The sequence below is a fragment of the Gymnoscopelus braueri genome, assembly GCF_963280865.1.
Source record: "Gymnoscopelus braueri genome assembly, chromosome: 24".
Taxonomy (NCBI): Eukaryota; Metazoa; Chordata; class Actinopteri; order Myctophiformes; family Myctophidae; genus Gymnoscopelus; species Gymnoscopelus braueri.
Genome location: NC_137626.1, coordinates 10,561,487 through 10,585,086, shown reverse-complemented (window position 1 = coordinate 10,585,086; position 23,600 = coordinate 10,561,487). Strand labels below are relative to the sequence as shown.

Below are 23,600 nucleotides of genomic sequence, written 5' to 3'. Positions count from 1 at the left end.
TGAGAACCACTGTGCTACAAATGGAACAGAGCCTTCATTAGTATAATTGGTATCACCTGTGAAGGAAGTAGTTCTTTCCAATATATATGGCTGCTGTTTGAAGCTATTGCGACGCGTTGTGAGCTTGCAGAGCTGCTATTTTTTTTTAAACTCTTGAGGAAAAAAGTGACAAAACATATTTTCAGATGGGGATACGCGGACAATTACATATTCATTTGAGGGTCCTTGACATGAAAATGTTTGAAAACCACTGGTTTAACAACATTAGGAAACACTTTAAAAACAAGCCCCAATAAAAAAAAAACACAACCCGTAACTACCAATATTTTCAAGCGACTTTAACAGAAAAAAATGCCCAAAATCGTTTTTAATAAGCACATTGGTGGCATGGTTCACATGGGTTCATGCTGCAACTCCCCCACCCCACGCTATAACAATATAACAATAATGTTATTCTAATGGATATAATAAAGGAGAACAGATCTTTTGTTAATTCTTTTATTTAAAGTAATTTAATAACCAAATCAAAAAAGTACATGCATCCTTAACTGTCTTTGTAAATCATTAAGCCTACTCCAAACAAGATCCAAGAGATTATTAATGTTACATCCCATTATACAATTGTAAAAGAATGAAATTATTGGGTTTTGGCTCCATAATGGAGGCAGCAGCTTACTCTAATGACTTAGTTGTTCATGGAGGGAGGCTTCATTGTGTCACACACTACCAGCCACTACTTCAAGCTAACGATGTAATCGTGAGCATGTATATTTATAAATCAGAAAAAAAATGTTGTAAGATTATATCAAAATTAACATTTGTTTAATTGGAAAAAGATACAGAGGATGAATTTTAAAGAGTGTCAAAGATTCATGTCATCACATAAAATACAATTTCACACAATGACATTGATTAGTAAACCACGATGTGGTTAGGGTCAGTAGATTGATTATTTACTTCCAAAGAGCACCAACCATATCTGTCACACCATCGAAGACTTTTAGTGGAGACTTTGCGACCTCCACAACTCCTCCCGCTAAATTTGCTCCTACTCCACCTACAAGAGCTCCTGGAATATTAGCACCCTCTAGTTCACCTCTCCTTTCACGATCCTCTACGTAATCTACGGTACCTTTGACCATGCCTACAGGAACATCCACTATTGCTTTAGTGAGCCCAACTGCTGCACCTCCTACTAAAGCTACAGGTGTCATTAATACTTTCCCCAAAATAGCGAATGGGTTCTTTTTCTTTGCCTCCCTCTCCCTCTCCTCTTGCCTTTTCTTCTCTTCCTCCCTTCTCCTCCTCTCTTGTTCCTCGTATCTCTTCCTCTCTTCCTCCCTTCTCCTCTCCTCTCTCTCTTCAGATCTCTTCCTATCTGCCTCTCGTTTCCTCTCCTCCTCTCTCTTTTCTGCCTCTCGTTTCTTCTCCCACTCCTTCTTCTCCTCCTCTCTAGTCTTTCTTTCCTCTTCACGTCTCTTCCTTTCTTGTTCTTCAGACCTTTTCCTGTCCTCCTCTCTTCTCCTCTCATACTCCCTCCTGTCCTCCTCTCTCCTCTTTTTCTCCTCCTCAACCCTCTTTCTGTTTTCTTCCTCAAACCTCTTCCTGTCTTCCTCGCGCCTCTGTCTCTCTTGTTTCTCCAACTCCTTTTTCATGGCCTCCATTTTCTCCCTCTGTTCCTCCTCCCTTTTCCTTTCCTCCTCCTGTCGTTTCATCTCTTTCTCCCTCCTCTTTCTCTCCTCCTCCTCTTGAATCTTTCTCTGGGCCTCTAAGTACATCTTATCTGTGTAATGCTGTCCACCATTGGCCTTTACCATCTTATCAATCTTGGTTAGCAGACGGGTCACCTGTAACCGGTCTTTCTTTTTGTTGTCAAAAGCATGGAACCTTCCCTCACACTCACTAATTAGCTGATTCAGCTCTGGGCTTTCCTCTATATAATCCTCCACCGGTATGTCTATGGCGTCTTCACCAGTGAACAGAACCAATGCGTACTTCAAAGCCTGCTTGGAGAAGTTCTCCTGAATCCACTTCATGGTCATCTGTTCCTCTGCAGTGAATCTCACGCCCAGCCTGATCACCAGCAGGAAGACGTGGGGACCGGGTACGGTCATTTCCACGCACCTCACAATCTCCGCCTTCATCTCCTCGTTGGTCCGCTTTGTGTCAAAGAGCCCGGGCGTGTCGACCACCACCACCTTTCTTCCTGACACTTTGGTTTCAAATTTACTGCACTGGCTGGTCACTGATACAGCTGAGGATTTCTCGACGAACTCCTCTGTGCCCAGGATGGTGTTCCCAGAGGAACTCTTGCCCACGCCGGTCTTACCCAGCAGCACAATACGCACGTCAGATCCAGCTGCTGACACAAATGATATGAAAATAAATGAACTATTATAGCTGATGCTGCTGAATGAACACAAGCAAGCAGTTTGTGATCAAAGTACATCTTTAGGTGGCGTTTGGAATGGAGGTGGGAGAGTGAAAATGTTCCATTCCATTAAAATTCCTTGTAGGTTTATCTGTTTAAGCTTTTGCAATGTTTTAGCATTTTAGTTAACTAACAATATTGACCACCAAGTACACAAACACATCTAAAACTTGAGTGAATTGCCACTGTCACATCATTTCACATTAGTTTTTCATTTGAGCTGAATGATTGAAGGACATAATGAAAAGATTTTACAACTGCTGTCATACACCACCACTAGTCTATTAGAAGGACAACTCACCCATTGTGTTCCGTGTAGCTTTGTGTTCCACTTCCAACGTGTATGTTGGTGTGCCGTGTACCTTAATCTTCTTTTACCTGTTGAAAAAACACAGCGTTAAGATTATTTGAATGAATGAACGAATAAGTCAATAAAAATACACACACACACACACACACACACACACATAGACGAGTCATGCCGGTGGTGAAAAAGACACAAAGATTGGCCCACCCCAATGTAAACCAGTAGTAGGATTGAAGTGAGTTATCTTCCTATGGTTTCCACTCCTTAAAGTTTCCAAAAATGTGTGTCATTATGCAACCATGGACACATTGTTTTCTTTTATTTTACACAACATCTCAATACATGCTTCATACCCTATGAAAAGCAAACATAATCAATCAAATCAAACACTTAAAGTTTAAATTTGTGGTAATTGCTATAACCTCCTCTAGCCCAATCTTCTGATAAACCTACTGGAAAAACGCTATAAAAATGCAATTCATTATTATTATTACCCTTGCTGTGTATAGCCTACTTTGATGCGGTACACTTTGATATGCTGTTTTTTGTTTTATTCTTGTTGTAATCTGTTTAACTTGTTTGTTTTCCTTTAATTATTTTCTTTTGCTTTAGTTCATTTTCCTTCTGCTCTGTTTGCTCGTTTTAACTTGTTCTTGATTTGGTTCAACCTTGGTCATTGTAAATGTGCAATATAAATAAAGTTTGAGTTGAGGTGAGTTGCCATCAACATTTTGGTTCAGCCTGGCAAGCACATTTAAAAACAGCATTGCAGCCAAAAAATTTACATTCATGGAATACTGGCAATCCACAAAAAAAGCACACAAAACTAAAGGGCCTGCACCTGTTTTGTGGCACCTGCAGAACTCAGTCAGTTAATGGGTCTTTTCTAATCAGTGGTCTGAACTATTAGTGCCCGTGCAGAGCAGTGCAAAGCCTGATGCTGCCAACTCAGTGCCATTCGGCAGAGAATAGACATCAGACATAATGCTTAACCTAAATAATTCTAGGATTTTAACAGTTTGATGTTGTCACAGCTTGATGTTTAACCCTAACCCGGTCCTGGTTACACAAACAAGAGACTCCAGTATGTAACTATTTCCCTGTCTCTTTGGCTCTATAATTTGAATTCTGAAGCCTCGGACTAACCTTGGTTTCAGGAGCAGGTTGAGTCTGACTCTTTTCTCAGTCTATTAAATAAATATATAACAATTTTCTTAGAAAATGTTGCTTTTTCTTTCCTTTTTTCTTTCTTTTTTCTTTTCTTGGGTTTAACTCCAGCAACACACAGCCACCAAGAACAGATACAATTATGAATGATGTTTGGTGGGCATTAAAAATAGAACAGGTGAGTTACATTAACACCATTGGATTTTCTCCGTTCACCTGCTGAAATGCAGCACATCATAACATTTTACCTGAAACACATATCATTAATGTGATATATATAGTTCACCCCAAAAAATACTTATTTTCTACCAATTACATTACACACCCCATGAAGCCCCATCAATCAATAATTTGATGACCGGTGGAGTCTCCAAGCTACTGTTGCTGTAGGAGACTCAATTGCAGGTCAATTGGGTCTTCTACTGGAGACTCTGCCAGTCATCAAATTATTGGCTCAGGAATGCGACAAAAACTAAACAATAACCATGAATTGAAGGCTTCATAGGGTGTGTAATTGATAGAAAATACGTTTTTTTCCCGGTGAACTACTCATTTAAGCCTCTTTTATTGATGAAAATTAATCATGTTTGAACTGGGGACCCAGATGCCTAGAAGTTGTAGGCATTACATTTTGTTTGAATATCGCACATTAAACTAATCATCTGGGAACTCCCCTGTTTGGGGGGGTTCCCAGATGTTATAGAGGCTATTTTGCACGGATATGAATACAGGTGTTCCGTTAGATTTTGAATTGCCCTTACGTGTGCCTTAAATGGGCAAAAAAAAACTTCTTCCACTGCTCTGTAGTATACTTTCATATATTTTTTTTGGTGTGGAAACAATTCTTGAAAACATTTTATGAATTTCAAGATATACCAGAGTAATCACATGAAATCAGGAATAGAAAACGCACTAGAATAATAATATTTTTCACCAACCTGAATGAGACCATACAGTAGTAGAACACTATCAGTGCCTGTTCCCTCTGTCATCCAGCTTCCAGGACAGTTGTCTCTTAGTCCAGCAGCCTGCGAGACTAAATATATAGGCTAAGCAAATGATTTTCAGTTTCATTATGACAATACAGTGCTGACAGATCTATTACATAAGGGGTGGCTCTAGTAAAAATCTTCATTATGTACTTTGGTCGCTACAACAACCATGTCTCTGCAGATTCTGATCCAGATAATGACTGTCATTGTAAATGTACGTACCATAAGCTCTGAACAGTAGTGGAAAGTAACTAAGTACGTGTACTCAAGTACTGTAATTAGGTAGAATGTTTGGGTACTTTTTACTTTACTGGAGTATTTCCAATTTTCAGTACTTTTACTTCTAGGCCACTTCTAGGCAATTATTATATTTTTCTTTACTCCACTACAATTATTTGAATACTTTAATTTCTAGTATACTTTGCATATTTTAATTCATATTAGAAAACATACAGCCCTATTTAAACTTTGGCTATTTGAAAATAGCCAAACACTGTTCAGGGGTCTGCCATGACAATAGTCACACCAGGGGCCATATCAGGGTCCCCCGGGGGGCCACAGGCACACCACTGCTCTAATCATCACCAAACATGGTACAAATGCTGTTCAGGGATCTGCCATGACAACAGTCACACCAAAATTAATAATTGCACACATGTGGGGCACTACAGTGTTACAGCAAGTTTGAACATTACACACGCCAAATTTGCTGTCAATCTGTCAGACGTTTCTCGAGTTAAGGGGGACATATACTGTAATATTATTATTATTATTATTATTATTACACTTATTATTATTAGCAGGTAGAGCAAGTGCATAACCAAAAACATTTAATTCATTTCATTTCGAGTTATATGAAATGCTTTTCATGCATTACATGCTCTAGCATACATGCTCCAATAGTTCTGCTATCTGTGTACTTTGGTTGGTACAAAAGCCTGTCTCTGTGTACATTATGATATCATTTAGATAACAAGCTATGGCCTTATTGTACTGTAAATGTACCTCAAACCCCCACCAAGCATGAATCAAATAGAAAGTAGGCCTACTCTACATCAACTCATTATCAATCAGGACTTGATTTAAAACAACTGATATCAAGTTATTAAAATGTTTCATCCTTCTATCGCAGACAGTAATTAAAACATTGCATTAACTGCATGAAATCAGCATTTACAGTAATTGCAGTTTGTTTCTGTTTGCGGATGACTCAGCGCTCCTAGTCTCGGACAATAATAAATTGCATGTTGAAAAAGCCCTCAGCTCTGAGTTCAACAATATCCACCCACACTTGGCTCTCTGATAACAAACACTGAATCAGGAAAACACTGAATCCATTCTTTTGGGGTCTATAAGTCAACCTCAGTAACACTTTACGGTCACAGTTGGTGACCATGTTATAGGTAATTTGGGTTGTATTTTGGATAACAAACTATCTGGTGAAAAAATGTCAGCAAAGGTTTATCAAAGTCAATTAAAGAACAAGATTTTTGGGCAGGATCTTCTCTTTTATCAATAAGAATGCAATGAGGACTCTTTCCCTGAGCGGGGTCATGCCTATGTTCCCTCAGCCCTATGTTCCCTCAACCCTATGTTCCCTCAATCTCTAACAAAAAGAAAACATCCAAATTGGGCCCTATGTTCCCTCAGTCCTATATTCCCTCAGCCCTATGTTCCCCCATATCAATTTAGACCCTATGTTCCCTCAGGCTTATTTTTAAAAATAAATAAGGTAAAACCGCTGGCAGTGGCGGATGAATTAATCAAATAATACCTGGCAATGAATGTGTTAATACCTTACAGAAAGCCCAAATATTTAAATGTTTAAAAAGTGTCCCACTCCCATCAACTATTAATGTTATTAGTCAGAAATCTCGTCCGTCAGTGACACTTATAATCGGGGTTCCTACACATTTTCCATTTCAAAATTCCATACTTTCCAGATTCAAATTTCCAGAATTCTCTATTGATTCTTCAGACCATATTTGACATACAAGTATAATAGCTACATGTAGATGCTTATTATGTAACAAAATAGTTTTAAAATCCAACTTTACTGATATACCGATATACCTTCAACCCCTACAGTAACAGAAGGGATGTTCTTGTACAATTGACCAGTGAACTAGAAAGGAGAACTAAAGTCTATTGACATTGCTTTATTGGCTGTTTAATAAATGACTATAAATAAAGACACTCCTAGAAACAGAAAGTTTGTGTCTATCTAAGGCTAAATTATACAACAGGTAGTTCCGACCAAGCAATCTGATTGGTTGAAATAGCTTTCTAGCCGTGCTTCAAACCAGCATCATAGCACGGGCCTAATCACATTAATAAATCACTCCACACTGCAGTCCGCACCTGCTTAGACCATATATGGCACAGCTGTGCTGTGACGTCACGCTGTCCCACGATAGGAAAACAAACAGACAGTACCCACCGCCGCCACCGGAGAACAAACAGCTACGCAAAATGGACTATGTTGTTAATTTTGACTTATTTGGTGGACTTACGGTTGATCAATGGTTAGAAGAGAGCACAATAAATCGCCTAAAATCCTATAATAAAAGGAATAACTGGAAAAAAGTGTGCTTTATTTCAATGGTAACATCCATACTGTATAAATATCCTCCTGTGTTAAAGTAAAATTACTCCCATTTCGTTAACAGTCCAGTGTATGTTATACTTTATCGTACGAAGGTATCGCACGACAAAAATAGCCAATCTACAAGTTCACAACGCATCGCCATCTTGACGCGTTGTGAGCTTGTAGATCAGTTATTTTGGCCACGTAACACGATCGTACGACGGAGCATATAGCCTACTGGAATCAGCTGTGTTGATGAGACGATGACTCAGAGTGCTGCGCTGTTACAGGGACTATTTTGTCTCAGTCAAATAAACTCTTCTCTTTACAGGGAAACGGATAAGCGATTTTTTTTTATTATGAATTGCCCCACAATATGAATACATTTGGATGTGTTTTGTTGGTAACTGTTGTATAATCGCAATATTACACTCGAGGGTGTGCTTTACCTTACATTATTAGCACTTCTGTGATCACGGCGGAACTCGGCTTCGCCTCGTTCCTGACCGCATCACAGGCGTGCTAATAATGACGGTAAAGCACACCCTCTCATGTAATATTGCTTAAGTATACCTTTATGGCTTCCTTATCGTTTCCTTTATGGCTGTGTTCGTTGTCATTTCAATTGACACTGTGAATAGACTGTGACACAGAGCTTTTTTTCCCAATTCATTTCCGGTTCTTATTTATAAAAGAGACAAAAATATGGAGGGGACAATAATATATATATATATGTATATATATATATATATATATATATATATATATATATATATATATATATATGTATATATATATATATATATATATATATATATATATATATATATATATATATATATATATATGTATGTATGTATATATATATATATATATATATATATATATATATATATACATATATATATATATATATATATATATATATATATATATATATATATATATATATATATATATATATATATATATATATATATATTCAATAGATCATGGGACAATGAGTATACTGTAGATAGCACTGCGCCGGTTAGTTTGTGTCCTCGGCATAGATGTTTGACAGTGGAAACTCGTCAAACCTTTCTGTGTATGAGTGACTTTATTTATAGTAATTTATTAAACAGTGTTGATATGATTGACCTAATCTAACAGCCAATAAAGCAAAGTAAATAGACTTTAGTTATCCTTTCTAGTTCACTGGTGAATTGTACATGAACATCCCTTCTGTTACTGTAGGGGTAATATAATAATAATGATATAAGTGCTTACCAGGTGAGCACTTTATATTATTTATGGAGATGTACGGGCCTTAAACACGGAACTCCGAACACTATTTGGGGAAGTGTCCAAGGAAGGCTGTCATAGATACTCAATTGTCATAATCAATTAAAATAAATGTATGACAGTCTTGATCCAAGGCAGGTTTCCTTTTGCAGAAAAGATAACCTTTTTACTTTTCTCATAATTACATGACTGCATGAATGTTCAAACAAGTTTTAGATTATTTGTGATGCTATGTATATGCAATTGTGCACAGACAATAAGAACAATAAGAATACAATTTAAGCTGATAAATGGGTTCTCTCTCCTGGTAGGGTGGTAGGGTGAAATTGGTAGCCCACCTGAAAATGTTTTTTCTGTTTATTAAAGAGCTGGAGAGACGGGGAGACCCCTGTTACTGAACAAACACTCTATAGCGATTATTGTCAGAAAATAGTGTTTTAACCTTTAACAAACATTTTGTTTTAGCAAGAAAATATAACTTAGAGCACCTTTATGTATAAACCTGTCCATACATTCTTTAGATATAAAAAATGTAACCTTTTGTGACATGCCATGTCTATTGTCACACTCCATTTGTACAATTCAGTTCCATGGCCCATGTTAAAAATATGTCTATCACTTTTTTAGGTATCTTGCTAAAAAATATCTCATGACAGACAAGAGCAAGAAATTACCCCATTTTACCAATGAATCTGAGGGAACATAGGGCTGAGGGAACATAGGGCTGGGGGAACATAGGGTCTATTTTGGGATGGGGGAATATAAGGCTAAGGGAACATAGGGCTGAGGGAACATAGGGCTGAGGGAGCATAGGGCTGAGGGAACTTGAGTACGCTCCCGCTTGAGCCCTCATTCAATGTCATTTCGACTGGAGTGGCTATTATGGAACAGTAGTACCAGGACTAGAAGTAGTAGGCCTAGTAGCAGTAGCAGCAAAAACCATAGTAGTGGGATGGATGGAAAGAATAATGGATGGAGGTAGGCATGGATAAATGGAGAGACGGAGGGAGCAAGCAGGACCTCAAGGTGAACTGTGGTCAGGCCCATAGGCCCAGTGTGGAGTAGCCTGGTAAACCCCCCCTTCCGGAAATCTCATTTGCATTTGATTTCAGGAATTGGTCTGGCCTGCAGACCTATATGGGCAATTTGGCTGTGGGCTGGAGCTGGGCGGGAGTAATACCGTTGACTGACAACCTCTTCAGCCAATCAGCAGTTCGTTTCCCCGACCACCAGACAACGTGACGCAGCTGGGGGACTTTAGAAAGGGCCATGCCGAAAATAGGTCGCTTTATTCGGATACATGAGTGTCACTGCCCGCCCCTGCCGGTTCTCTGAATTTGTATTTTTAAATAGGCTCTGTCATGATTAATTGACCACATATATGAAGTTAAACAACTAAATTATATCCGAACGATGTCTTAAAAGTAAATTCGGTGCCTCAAAAAATAAGTTTGAGAGCATTTTAAAGTTTTAAAACCAAAACCAAAAACAGTGGACAGAATTTCAATGCCGGCCTGTTCCATTTTTGTCGGCTGCACTCTGCTCCATTCGGGTTCACTCGGGTTCCACCTGATTGGCCTACCTCGGCTGTCAATCACAGAACAATGAGCGAGGGCGCTGATTGGAGAGTTCATGTTATGAACACCCCGCAGAAACGCCCAGACAGCCCTGCATGCCAGACTCACTCCTGATATCAAATGGAAATGAGTTATCCGGAGGGAGGGGTTTACCAGGCTAAGTGTGATTTATGGTTCATGTTTATCACCTGTGTCCTGTTTGCCCCAGCCAATCCCTGTGTTAATTGTCTGTTGAGTTCACCTCTGTCCTGTTATCCTCGTGTGTATTTAATCCCTTTGTTTGGGCATGTTGCTTTGTTGGATTATCGTGTTTGTATCCTGAGTTTCCAATCTGTTCATGTTTGCTGTTGTCAATTAAACTCTGTCTTCCACTTCAAGTTTCTGACTTCCGTGCATTTGGGTCCTACTAGAAAAACGCCTTGACATAATAATCCAACCATATAGGACCCAGCAGGAAGAGTTTTTGTTTAGTTTTTTGTTTCATTCAAGATGCCAGCAGTTTGGAGCAAGCTGCTAATGGACCTAGTGGGTCCAGGTCTGTCAGTGCACACACCTTTGACACTTGCCTGCACTCTGCCGTCTCCTGCCCATGCCATGCCCACCCAGGGGCCCCACGTTCCTCATCCTGAGCGTTATGGAGGTGATCCTGAGACCTGTGACTCTTTCATTGCCCAGTGTTCGGCAGTTTTTGAGGACCAGGCACCTGCCTTCTCCACTGAACATTCCCGCCTGACTTATGTGAGGTACTTGCTCACAGGAGAGGCCCTGTCCTGGGCTATTGATGTGTGGGAGGAGAAAAGGGAGTTTTGCTCCTGTTACTACTCTTTCACAGCAGGTGCCCAGCACCACAGAGCCCGTGCTGCCCAGCACCACAGAGCCCGTGCTGCCCAGCACCACAGAGGCCGTGCTGCCCAGCACCACAGAGCCCGTGCTGCCCAGCACCACAGAGGCCGTGCTGCCCAGCGCCACAGAGCCCTTGCTGCCCAGCGCCACAGAGCCCATGCTGCCCAGCATCACAGAGCCCGTGCTGCCCAGCGCCACAGAGCCCTTGCTGCCCAGTGCTGCTGACACTCTGCTGCTTAGCACTGATGAACCCTCGTTGGCTGTCCCTACACCTGCCTGTTCCATGATGTTCCCATATCCTGTCTGTCCTGACTCCGCACCTGTCTGTCCTGAGCCGACTCCAGCCCAAGACCCATTTGAGGGGTCTCGTTTGGTCGTGTTCAGGGGAATCCGTGGGTCCTCCAGAAGGGGCCGTGATCGCCATGGTTCCCGACACCCCCAACACTCCCCGCTGCCCAGCGCCTTGGAGTCCTTGCTGCCCAGTGTCCAGTGTGTCTCTCTACCCATCGTTCACAAGGCTCCACTGCTGCCCAGCGCTACAGTTTCTCCACCCCCAGTCTTGCCTGTGATCTTGTTGGCTGTTCCCGCCAACACCCTGCCTGTCTTGCCAGATACCTCGTATCTGGCAATATTGGCTGTCCCCACCTGCGTCCTGTCTGAGTCCTCATTGTCTGTCCCCACCTGTGTCCTGTCTGTGTCCTCGTTGTCTGTCCCCGCCTGTGTCCAGCCTGTGTCCTCGTTGTCTGTCCCCGCCTGTGTCCAGCCTGTGTCCTCGTTGTCTGTCCCCGCCTGTGTCCCGCCTGTGTACTCGCCGGCTGCCCCCGCCTGTGTCCCACCTGTTTCCTTGTGGGTTGGCCTCGCCGACGTCTCGCCTGAACCCCCGTCGGCTGCCCCCACCGACGCCCTGCCAGAGACTTTGTCAGTGGACAATGCCGAAGCCCGAGCAGATGTCCTGTCGGCTGTCCCTACTGACAGTCTGCCGGGACCCTTGTCCGTTTCCCCCACTGACACCCCCGTTGAACTTTCTGAACTGCCACTGGTTGTCACTGCTGAACCCAACTCAGCACTCCAGCCATTGGACCCTGGTCCCATACCCAAGTCGTCGGGTCTTGGGTCTGCACTCCAGTAGTTGGACCCCGGGCCTGCACTCCAGCAATTGGACCCCGGGCCGGCACTTCAGTTGCCGAGTTCTGGGCTTGCACTCCAGTCGCCGGACCCCGGGATGGCTGTTAAGCCACCTGACCCCTGTTCTGTCCCCCCAGTTTTTCAGCCTTGCACCCCTGTTTCTCCGAATGTCAGCCCCTTTGTTCCCCAGGTCTCTGTCCCTCAGTTTCCCCAGGCTACTCTCTCTCCCCGGCCCCCTCTGCTCCGCTCTGGAATGTCCTGCCCTTTGGTGAAGGGTTCGCTTGGTCTGCCAACCAGCCCGTTAGCCGCTCTCCCTTTCTGTTTGTCTGCCTGTCTCCCTCTCTGCTTGTCTGCTAGTTTGTCTGCAAGTCTTTTTGTCCGTCTGTTTACTCCCCAGTCCTTCAGTCTTCCCTCTGACTTGTTTTTGTGTCAGTCCACTTGTTTTTCCACATGCCTGTCTGTCTGTCAATTGATTTGTTTGTCACTTGGTCAGTCTCAACGTGTGCCTATGTGTGTATCTATGTGCCTTTCTGCATGTCTGTCTGTGTGTCTGCCGACCTGCCTTTCTGTGTGATTCTGTTGGTATGATTGTTCGTTCTTCTGTCGGTCTCAGTCAGTCTCGTTGGTTGTGTGTAGTCTCGGTCTACTCATGTCTGTCTGCTCCTCTGTCTATTTCTTGTTTTTTCTCTATCTGTTTGTCAGTGTTTCCTTGTTCTCTATCCAGTTTATCAGCATTACAGCTAGCAGTCTGCCTGTTGGCTAGTCTGTGTGATGTCTGTTGGCTGTGTTCTGTCTCTTTGTCTGGTTTATTGTGCTTGTCCTTGTGTGTGTCTTCTTGTATGCCTGTGTGCTTGTTTCCTGTTCTCTGTCTTGTCTCTTTTCTGCCCGTTCTGTCACCTTTTCCCTGCCGGTGTCCTCAGTCCTTCTCCTCGTACTTGGTCAGTTTCCCCAGTCCTTAACCACCCTGCCCCGAGCCAGTTTTGCTCTGTCGTCCTGTTCTTGCCCTGCCCTGTAAGAGTCCTGTGCGCTTCTTCTGTTTGCTCTGTCCTGCCCTGTCCCTGCCAGTTCAGTCCTGTTCCCCGGTGCAGTGCCCCAGTCCCTCCGCCGGACCCCCTCCTGTTTGTTGTTTTTGTGGGACGTCTGGTAGCCGTCCCTTTGAGGGGGGGTAATGTCAGGATCTGCATTGCTTGTGTTGTTTTGAAAGTGTGTTCCTGAATCTTATTTTGAAGTATGCTCTTGTTTCCTGTCTTCCATTGTGGTTGTTACCTGTCTTGTCTCACCTTCCCTGATTTATGGTTCATGTTTATCACCTGTGTCCTGTTTGCCCCAGCCAATCCCTGTGTTAATTGTCTGTTGAGTTCACCTGTGTCCTGTTATCCTCGTGTGTATTTAAGCCCTGTGTTTGGGCGTGTTGCTTTGTTGGATTATTGTGTTTGTATCCTGAGTTTCCAGTCTGTTCATGTTTGCTGTTGTCAATTAAACTCTGTCTACCACTTCAAGTTTCTGATAGCCGTTTCACACTCAGGTCCCGGGTGCGCACTCCAGACCGCTTGGCTAGTGTGAATGTAGCGAATCGACCCGCGAAACGGGTAACCGTTCCGTTCCCGAAACCACCTCCGGAGGCAGTTTCGGATCCGGATCATGCGTTTTCGGGTACGGTACGCTGCAATGTGAAAGCAAGCGTACCATTAGACGGAAGTGGCCCGCTATTTGGAATAGGTGACGGTATATAAACTCGACAAAAACAGCCAACAAAAACACTGCTCTTCTAGCCGGTGCTACTGAATGAATGAAAACGCCCCAGAATGCATTGCGCACTTAAAGGGATACTCCACTTTCAAATAAAATAAACATTAAAAATATATATTTAAAAAAAATAAAAGAAGTTATGGCAAAATCACGGCCCCCTCACACATTAGAGTGTGTTAAGGTGGGCTGGTGCATATTACTCTTAAGGTGGAACATAACAATTGAAATAATAATCAACTTATATTATGGGAGCCTTTCTAACAATTTTACTCATTCAATTCTGAACCGATTCTTAAAATTTAAAATTCTCTATTAGCTGTGAAGGGCCTTCTTTCATGTCTATCAGTCATGAAACATTGGCGGGTCTCCATCGCGCATTTCAGGTGCGCGAGCAGCGCATATAGTATATCTTGTGGGTATCTTGTGGAGTTTCAGCTACTATGCATCCCAGAAATATATAGCTTATAAGGCTTTGTAATTTGAAATTTGTAAGTAAATATGGTAACTCATTTAGATGTAGGCCTACGTAGGTTTATGGTTTCCCAAGGACTATAGTCGTTTCACTCATGATGCAATTTCTCTTTCATAACAGATACATACATGTGCCAGATAATCCCCACACCAAGAGAGTCAAAAAAGAAAAGACGTTGGATTGATGTACTTTATTTAGACATGAGACATGAGAAACAGTACATGGAAGTACAATTCACAATACAAGGTTTCAGTCATTCAGTCGGACTTCACTGTATAGGCTACTATAGTTGCCTTTTCATAAATGATATATTTTTGTACTTAAGCTGTCGTGAAAGTTTATAATATTTAGAGAAATTTAAAGTTTCAAATACAAAAGTATTAGTAGTTGTGAAGGTTAGCAAATTGGACATTTAGACTGAATGTTTCCTGTATCCTCATCTTGCGCTAATGCACACAAGTGTTTCACCAGGTTTTATTTGTGTTGTTTCTCATAAGCGTACATCCGTTGTCCGTCAACAACACAGAAGTCTGTGGCTTGACTTCTGTGCGCTCACTGTGTTGAGCGCTCAGTGCGTTCTCCCCGCTTCGGGGCGAGGCTCCCCAAAGACCGTGCACTTACATAGATCGCCTCCCCTCCCCAGCATAGCTCTCCAGCCGCAACCCTATATTTCTGCGTGACGACCACAAACATTGTTGCATAGTTGATGACGTCTGTGTCCACAGAAGAAACACTATGTGCATGCCGCCACCTATAGGATCGGGGGTATACATGCAAGTGTTCTTTGGTGCGATTGGATCTTGGGCAGTGTGAATGCTGGCCAGCCAAGCGTACTCGGGAACGCTTCGATTCAAACGGATCCAGTGAGAAACCGCCCTGACTTCCGTGCATTTGGGTCCTACTAGAAAAACGCCTTGACAGTTCCACAACAACACTGCATACTTCTGGGGACGCTCCCCTCAATGGGAGCTGGCAGCCAACTGATGTTGAGTGGGTCAATTATAACGGCAAGTGGTTAATTTTTCAACCTTTATATGTACAATAAATAAACAAAATAAAAAAACACACAGACAAACCCTGGCTACACCAACAAAACAAACAGGACAGTAATGAAAACTGTCCTCCCACTGCATGGAAAATAGAATTAAGCATGTTTATTGAAACACAGAATGACAATGCGGAATATGTCAGATTAAAATAATAAAACCATGGAAATACAGCTAACCCTATAGCCCCAATTGCATATAACAATGAATGATCATTATTCATAACACATACATGCATTACATTTACAAAGACAGTGAACTATTGCATTGTCATATGAACTCTGCGGGGTAGAGTCTGAGAATATCTAATCATCTTAACTGTGTTAACTGTGTTTCTTAAACAGTGGTCCTTTGAAGACGGTCACATCCAGAAAATCTATTTTAATTTTTTCTGGGTCTGTCACAAATGTTATGGTGATGGATCAGTGATGTGTATTTAGGACTTTAATAAAGTCTTCAAATCCCTCCTTGGAGTGTTCCCAAATCCCAAAAATGTCATCCAAGAATCTAAAATAATGTGTTAGTTTTAGAATACATTTTCACACAAAGGCACACAGACATTGCCCATGACACAACAAAGTTCTGTGAAAGTGAATAACTTAATTATTCATTTAAGTAGTGAGTAAAGCCACACAGTCTCGTAAATCATGTTTTGGGGTGAGCGTCGACACAACTGCCAATCGAAGTGACTGTACTGGCCAATCACAGCGCTTCTTTTCCGGGACATGGCAAAACAAATAACAGCATAATATCTGTTTAGATATTGGCCAGTCATTTGGGATCAATATAAGTAGGAGCATGAGCCTATATGTTATTTAGTCCGGACTTGTCCTTTAACTCATTGAGTGCCATTGACGTGTTTTACCGCAATGGCGCAACGTGCCAATTTTTTTAAACGCTCAGAACCCAAGATATCATCATTTGAAGATTTGCTGCTCCATTCACTTCTTGTTTAACTCATTGCTGAAAAAGGCTGTATCTCGGCAACATTGACCTCTGACGTCGGTGTGTCATGTTGTACAGGATCTTAAAAGTGGGCGTACCTCGCTGCACATGGCGTCTGAGGAGACCAACATAGACCTCTTGCACATTTTCCTCTGGACCAGCCTTCTTCACTGGCTGTTATAAACATTAAGGTGGGTCAAGGTGGGTTGAGCAAGATTTTTGAGAACCACTGTTCTAAACAAATGAAAAAACGTAGAGAATAGAGAGAATTTGCCGGTATAAGGCAGATGAAGAGTCGTTTCAATGAAACATGCTCAAATGTTCGAATGTTCTTTTTTTTTCTCAAATTAACTGCATTTAAAAGGTGACAATAAGTGTAACAGACACAAAAAAAGACATAAAAATGTATGTATGCATGGTCACTCAATGCTAAATATGGGTCCATGTTTAAAGCGTTTGAGAAATGCAATAATATGGTTCTATGATGACACTAAGTGGAATTAAATTGCACTGCATCTGACCCAAACAGCATCAGCCTAGCTTGGTACCATGTGTTCACCTTCTGAGGCCGTAGACTATAGAGTCAGACAATAGAGAAGATAACACCCAAAATCAGAGAGCAAAGATCTTGTTCCACAAATGCAACAAAAAGCCAGAGGTTCTGTCACTTCTAATCTTTTGAGATTCCCTGACTGAGTAAACTCAGTGGTTTAAGTCTCTGATTCTCATCACTCTTTATTTCAAAGACCCACAATTTGGAGCCCTCTCCCCACCCTCACGGCGTGGGGAGTGGGACAGCACTAACTAACAACAAGTCACATTTCAGTTCACCTTTTAAACACAGTACTTCACATTAAAATAAGAGGAGGTTCATTTGGGTGGGGGTCAGTGAGAATCCCCCCACCTAGACGAAGATAAAGCTCTTAAGTCCTTTGATCAATGGCCGACCTGATTAGCAACTGCATGTCAGGAAGCTTGGGAGTGAAGACAAAGGCCAGACCTGTTGTCTCTCAGGTTAACAAAGGAGATGTAAATCACACTTCACAGTGGAGCATGTGTAGACAGTAAGATTTCCCTTATTTAACTCAAAGACGGCAACAGCTAGACTGGGTCTGTCTGCAACACATAGCTACTCCTGACTTTAGTACAATAACTTTTAACATTTCGATCTGGTTTTAAGGTCCATAATACAAATACACGACAGCTATGAAACATAGCTGAAGTTATGAGCTTGATATCACTTGATGAGAACAATCATCTGTATTTTTAAGATGAGCAATAAAATGTGAGAAATAATGTAAAGATATTGCAGCAGATATAAGAGCTTCACTTCTGTTTATATGAAAGAAGTAGCCTAACTGAAAACATTATGGATAAAATTATAGACCTATATGCTTATATGATATGATTATGATTATGCCTATGTATGAAATGTACCCACACCAGCCTATTGTTCGGTATAGTGGATATGATTGTACCCAGCTAGCAGAGGAATGGTGGGTGGTCATCGGCCCACCAAAGACCAAATGGGCATCCCACTGTAGGGAGCCATGGCCTCTGATAGTGGTCCATTGGTGGGTCAGTGTAGGCACACTGTAACCAAAGTACTGTTGTCAGCAGTGTTGCCCGATTGTGCGAGATTAATAAGCAACCAACCAGGTCCATGAAAACAAGCCCAAAAGAAGACTATAGGGCACATGAGCATTTTAAACCTATATACAAAACAATTAATAGCCTACATATGGGCTATTTGAAAATAGCTGATCTACAAGCTCACAAGCGTTGTGACGCGTTGTGAGCTTGTAGATCTGCTATTGTGACATTAGAAATATTTTTTAAACATTGACAATTACATATTAATTTGGGACGCAACCCGCAACTACCAATATTTACAAGTGACTTACAGAAAAAAGCCCAAAGTCATTGTCTCCGCCAGGCCGAAAGGCATGGCGAGAGAGTATGTTTTCGCCCCTGTCCGTCCGTCCGTCCGTCCGTGTGTCCGTCCGTCCGTGTGTCCTGTCTGTGTGTTACCACCAAATCTCCGGCACCGTTGGCCCGGTCGCTGCGAAACTGTGCACACACACTCCCTGGATGCCAATTCAGAACCTCTGCCTCAAATTTTTCACATGGGCCTGTTATAGCGCCACCAGGAGGCCGATTTGTGCAAAACCCATTTTTTCCCATTACTCCTACAGTTTTTAACCAAACCTCATGCAAATCGGTACACAGTATCTCTATAGTCATGTGATCAACCCTGATCTGTATTCCATCCTCATTGGCTAAGGTTACCATCCAAAGTTTGCGAATTGGTCCGTTTTGAACAAACTGCCTCAAATCATGAACGCAGCTTGCCATTTCCATAAAATTGCACACGCACATTCCCACTAGGCCGAGGAAGAAATGGCACTTAAAACTTTTCACATCAGCCTCATGGTGGCGCTATAACAGGCCGATTTGCATTTTTAACTATAACTACACCGATCTGCGTGAAACTTTGCACGCCTACTCCCTAGAGGCCAAGGAAAAACATCTGCACTGCATTTTTTACATCTGCTTTTTACAGCGCCACCAGGAGGCCGACTTATGTCAAATACATTTTTGGATATTAATCCTTCAGATTTTATCCAAACATCACGCAAATCGGTACACAGTATCTCTATAGTCATGTGATCAAGACGCATCTGTCCGATATTTCATATTCCATCCTGATTGGCTAAGGTTGACTTCCAAAGTTTGCAGGATTGGTCCGTTTTGAACAAAATGTCTCAAATCATGAACGCGGCGTGCGATTTCCGTGAAAATTTGCACGCACATTCCCACTAGGCCGAGGAAGAAATGCCACCCTTTTCACATTGGCCTATTATAGCGCCACCAGGAGGCCACAATAACTTACCTGACCTGGCGGAGACCTGTGCTCCGAGGAGCACTTTTTCTAGTTTATAATAAAAAAGACATGGTAACACTGGTTGTTAGTGGTCCTTGGTGGCATGGTCCACATGGGTTCATGCTGCAACTCCCCCACCCCACGATATAATACAATGTTATTCTAAAGGATGTAATAAAGGAGAACAGATACATGAACTTGTATTTATTATTTTATTTAAAGTGATTTAATAACAAAATCAAAAAAGTTAATAGCTATAGCTAACGATGCAATTGTGAGCATGTAGATTTATAAATCAGAAAAAAACGATTATATCACATAACATTTGTGTAATTGGAAAACGTTACACAGGATTCATTTGAAAGAGTGTCAAATATGCAATAATAATAATAATAATAAACTGTATTTGTATAGCACCTTTCATGACATGACATGCAGCTCAAAGTGTTTTACAGAGCAATAATACAATTACAGAAAAGGTACAAGTAATTTAACAATAAAGCAAAAAAGAAAAGCAAAAGCATAAAACAACATTACAATAAAAGTTAAAAAAAAGGCAGTGAATCAGGCAAAACAGTGAGGACATATGGTGCCTGTCATCACATGAAATACAATTTCGCTGTATTTTATTTTCACACAATGACATTGATTAGGGGAAAAATGGCTGCACAGAAGGTGCAGCCAGAAAACCGTTTAACCGGTTTAAGGGTTAGCAGATTGATTATTTAGTCCAAACATCACTAACAGCACCCCCCATTCTATCTAGGACTGATGTGTCTTTCTCAACCAGCCAACTGCTAACTCCTCCTTTCTAACTCCTCCTTAATTTGTGCCTTCCCAAATTTCACTAAGAACATCCCTCGCGGTGTCTAGGGCTGATGTGTCTTTCTGAACCAGCCCAACTACAAAACCACCTACTGCAGCTGGAACTGTCAATGCTATCTTCCCAAAAAGATTTAATGGCTTGTTCCCCTTCCTCTCCCTCTCCTCTTGCTCCCTCTCCCTCTCCCTCTCCCTCTCCCTCTCCCTTCTCCTCCCTTGTTTCTCCAACTCCAACTCCTTACTCATGGCCTCATCTTTCTTTCTCATGGCCTCATCTTTCTTTCTCTGTTCCTCCTGCCTTTGCCTTTCCTCCTGTTGTTGTTTCTTCTCCCACTCCTTCTTCTTCTCCTCCTCCCTACGTCTCTCTTTTCTCTCTAACTCCTTTCTCATGGTTTCCACTTTCTCACACTGTTCCTCCTGCCTTTTACTTTCTTTCTCCTGTCGTTTCATCTCTTTCTCCCTCCTCTTTCTCTCCTCCTCCTCTTGAATCTTTCTTTGGGCATCAGCGTACATCTTATTTGTGTAATGCTGTCCACGATTGGCCTCTACCATCTCATCAATCTTGTCTAGCAGACTGGTCACCTGTGCCCGGTCGTCTATCTTACTGTTGTCAAAAGCGTGGTACCTTCCCTCACACTCGCTAATTAGCTGATTAAGTGCTGGGCATTTCTCTATATAATCCTTTAGCGGCATTTTTTTTATGGCGTCTGCATGAGTGAACAGAACCAATGCGTACTTATAAGCCAGCTCAGAGAAGTTCTCCTGAATCCACGTCATGGCCGTCTGTTCCTCTGCGGTGAATCGCACGTCCAGCCTGATCACCAGCAGGAAGGCGTGTGGACCGGGTACGGTCATGTTCACGCACCTCACAATCTCCTCCTTCATCTTCTCGTTGGTCAGCGATGTGTCAAAGAGCCCGGGCGTGTCGACCACCACCACCTTTCTTCCCAACACTTCGGTTTCACATTTCCTGCACTGGCTGGTGACCGATGCAGGTGATAATTCCTCGACGAACTTCTCTGTGCCCAGGATGGTGTTCCCAGAGGCACTCTTGCCCATGCCGGTCTTACCCAGAAGCACAATACGCACATCAGATCCAGCTGCTGACACAAATGATATGAAGATAAATGAACTATAGCTTATAGTCAGATAACATTAACTGTTGCTTAATTATAGAAAATATAATGAGTGAATTTAGACTGAAAGATAAACAGGTCCATAAAAGTACAATTTGAATCACAGTGATTTGGCCTATACCTTGACTCTATATGTGGAGTTGTGTAATGATCAAGGAATCCAGGGAAAGAAAGATTTTGATTGTATGATCTACGGTTCAAGAGTTATACGGCAAATAGCGACCTGCCATAGCGCCATCATGTGGCTGTTTTTAAATATTTGGTGAGGAGGTTCTTCCTTTGTCTACTGGAAGCGTGAGTGCAAAGTTTCACTCCCATCGGTCCAACTGTGCCAGAGATTAGAAGTACTGTAGCCTACAATACACTCACTCACACTCTCTCTCTCTCTCTCTCTCTCTCTCTCACACACACACACACACACACACACACACACACACACACACACTCTCACACACACACACACACCTTTTTTTTTTTTACAATCATCGCTTTGACAGGGTCAGGTCAGGGGATGGGGCTCTACCCTGATTTTGTCAAAAACAACCATGGCAATTATTATTGGAGGCGTCCATTCATGGGTTGGGGCAACAATAAATGAGAGTCTAATCAACAAGGGACAGGTGAAGGCATTTGAAACCAATCACACCATGTCTAAAGAATGGGGCGTATACAAACTGGGAGGCTTGTCTAAATTATATAAGCACAATAATAACAATAACACAATAATAAACATAAATGTTCAGATCAGACACTTAGCATAAACATTAATTGGGTGTGGGGCGTAGTAAGGTACGAGATTGAGAATCACATGATTACAATCTACAAGAGTTGTTCAACCCATTAAAACCGGATAAGCATCTGTGTAATTTTAGATTTTTTGCGTTGGCTATTAAAAAATAGCAGATATTCAAGCTCATAGCGCGCCACTTGAAAGTGTTTGAACAATTTTGAATAATTTTGAATTACGAAAAAGTTTGAGAAGATTTACAGAAGGTATTTGTAGAATCGGTCTCAGGTTTTAATCATATTACAGCATCTAAAGGAGCTCCTCAAACCCCCGACCTCCACCCGCTCCACCCGCTCCACCCGCTCCCTCCACTCTAGAAATTCAAACACCCTCGAACCCCACACAACGAAGCTCAGCACCATATGGGGGATCGGGCCTTCTGCTTATGCTGCTCCTCGGCTGTGGAATGCCCTCCCTGACCTTCTGAGAGCACCACAGCCCGTTGACGCCTTTAAAAGGGGACTAATGACCTTTCTTTTTAACAAGGCATTTGCCTAGATGGACTCAGTGATGTGTGTTTGTTTTAACTTTTTAAACTTTTTCTGTGTTTAGCTGACCTTTGATCTGAATTTTATTCATTTCACTGTTTTATTATTATTGGGTTTTTTTCTGTTTTTAACATGTAGCACTTTGAGATTTGTTTCAAATGTAAAGTGCGTTACAAATAAAATGTATTATTATTATTTATTAAATGTATTAGCATTAACATAACGTATCTACCCTCTCTTCACTTACCTTTGGGTATAAACCACTTCAGCAGATCATTCCTGTTCATCTTCTTCAGAACATTCACAGTGATCTTAGCTCCGTCATTGGGATAAGCCTGCATGATCAGACTGACGGTGTCTTTCCTGTCAGCAGTCTCCAGGCGGAACTTTGTGAGTGGCTGGAGGCCTTCCAAAACAGGGTGTTGCAGATACCACTTGAAACTTGCGAACTCGTTTATTTCCAGGGCCTCCAGAGATTTCAACATACGATCCTCAGGTGTTTCCATAGTTGATTCCTGGTACAGAGTATGTTAACATCTCATTTTCTTAATGCTTTAGGTATGAAGACTGGCCACTATAGCTTTCTGAAGTTGTGTATATCAGAAAAAACACATTAAAGATGTACTTCACCCCAAAAAATACTATCAATTACACACCCCATGAAGCCTTGAATTGATGGAGATTTTTTTCCTAAACATTCCTAAACCAATAATTTGATGACCGGCAGAGTCTCGGAGACTCAGTAGGAGACCCAATTAAGTCTCTTACTGAGTCCCCTACTGACCAATGACCCAGTCATCAAATTATTGGCTTAGGCATGCGACAAAAAACAAAAACAAATGTCCATGAATTTTAAGACTACATAAGTTGTGTAATTGATAAAAAACTAGAAAAAGTGCTCATCGGAGCACAGGTCTCCGCCAGGTCAGGTACGTTGTTGTGGCCTCCTGGTGGCGCT

General features: G+C 42.0%; 1 protein-coding gene across 1 annotated transcript; it reads right to left on the bottom strand.

Annotated features, from left to right (window-relative positions):
- Nucleotides 1–17,080: 17,080 nt before the first annotated feature.
- On the bottom strand, nucleotides 17,081–23,148 carry LOC308080287 (GTPase IMAP family member 9-like; the record flags this gene model as incomplete). Its single annotated transcript, XM_080422081.1, has 3 exons — nucleotides 17,081–17,100; nucleotides 20,474–21,331; nucleotides 22,890–23,148. The coding sequence occupies 3 exons, from the start codon at nucleotides 23,146–23,148 to the stop codon at nucleotides 17,081–17,083; spliced, it is 1,137 nt and encodes a 378-aa protein (XP_080278207.1).
- Between the last annotated feature and the right edge of the window lie 452 nt (nucleotides 23,149–23,600).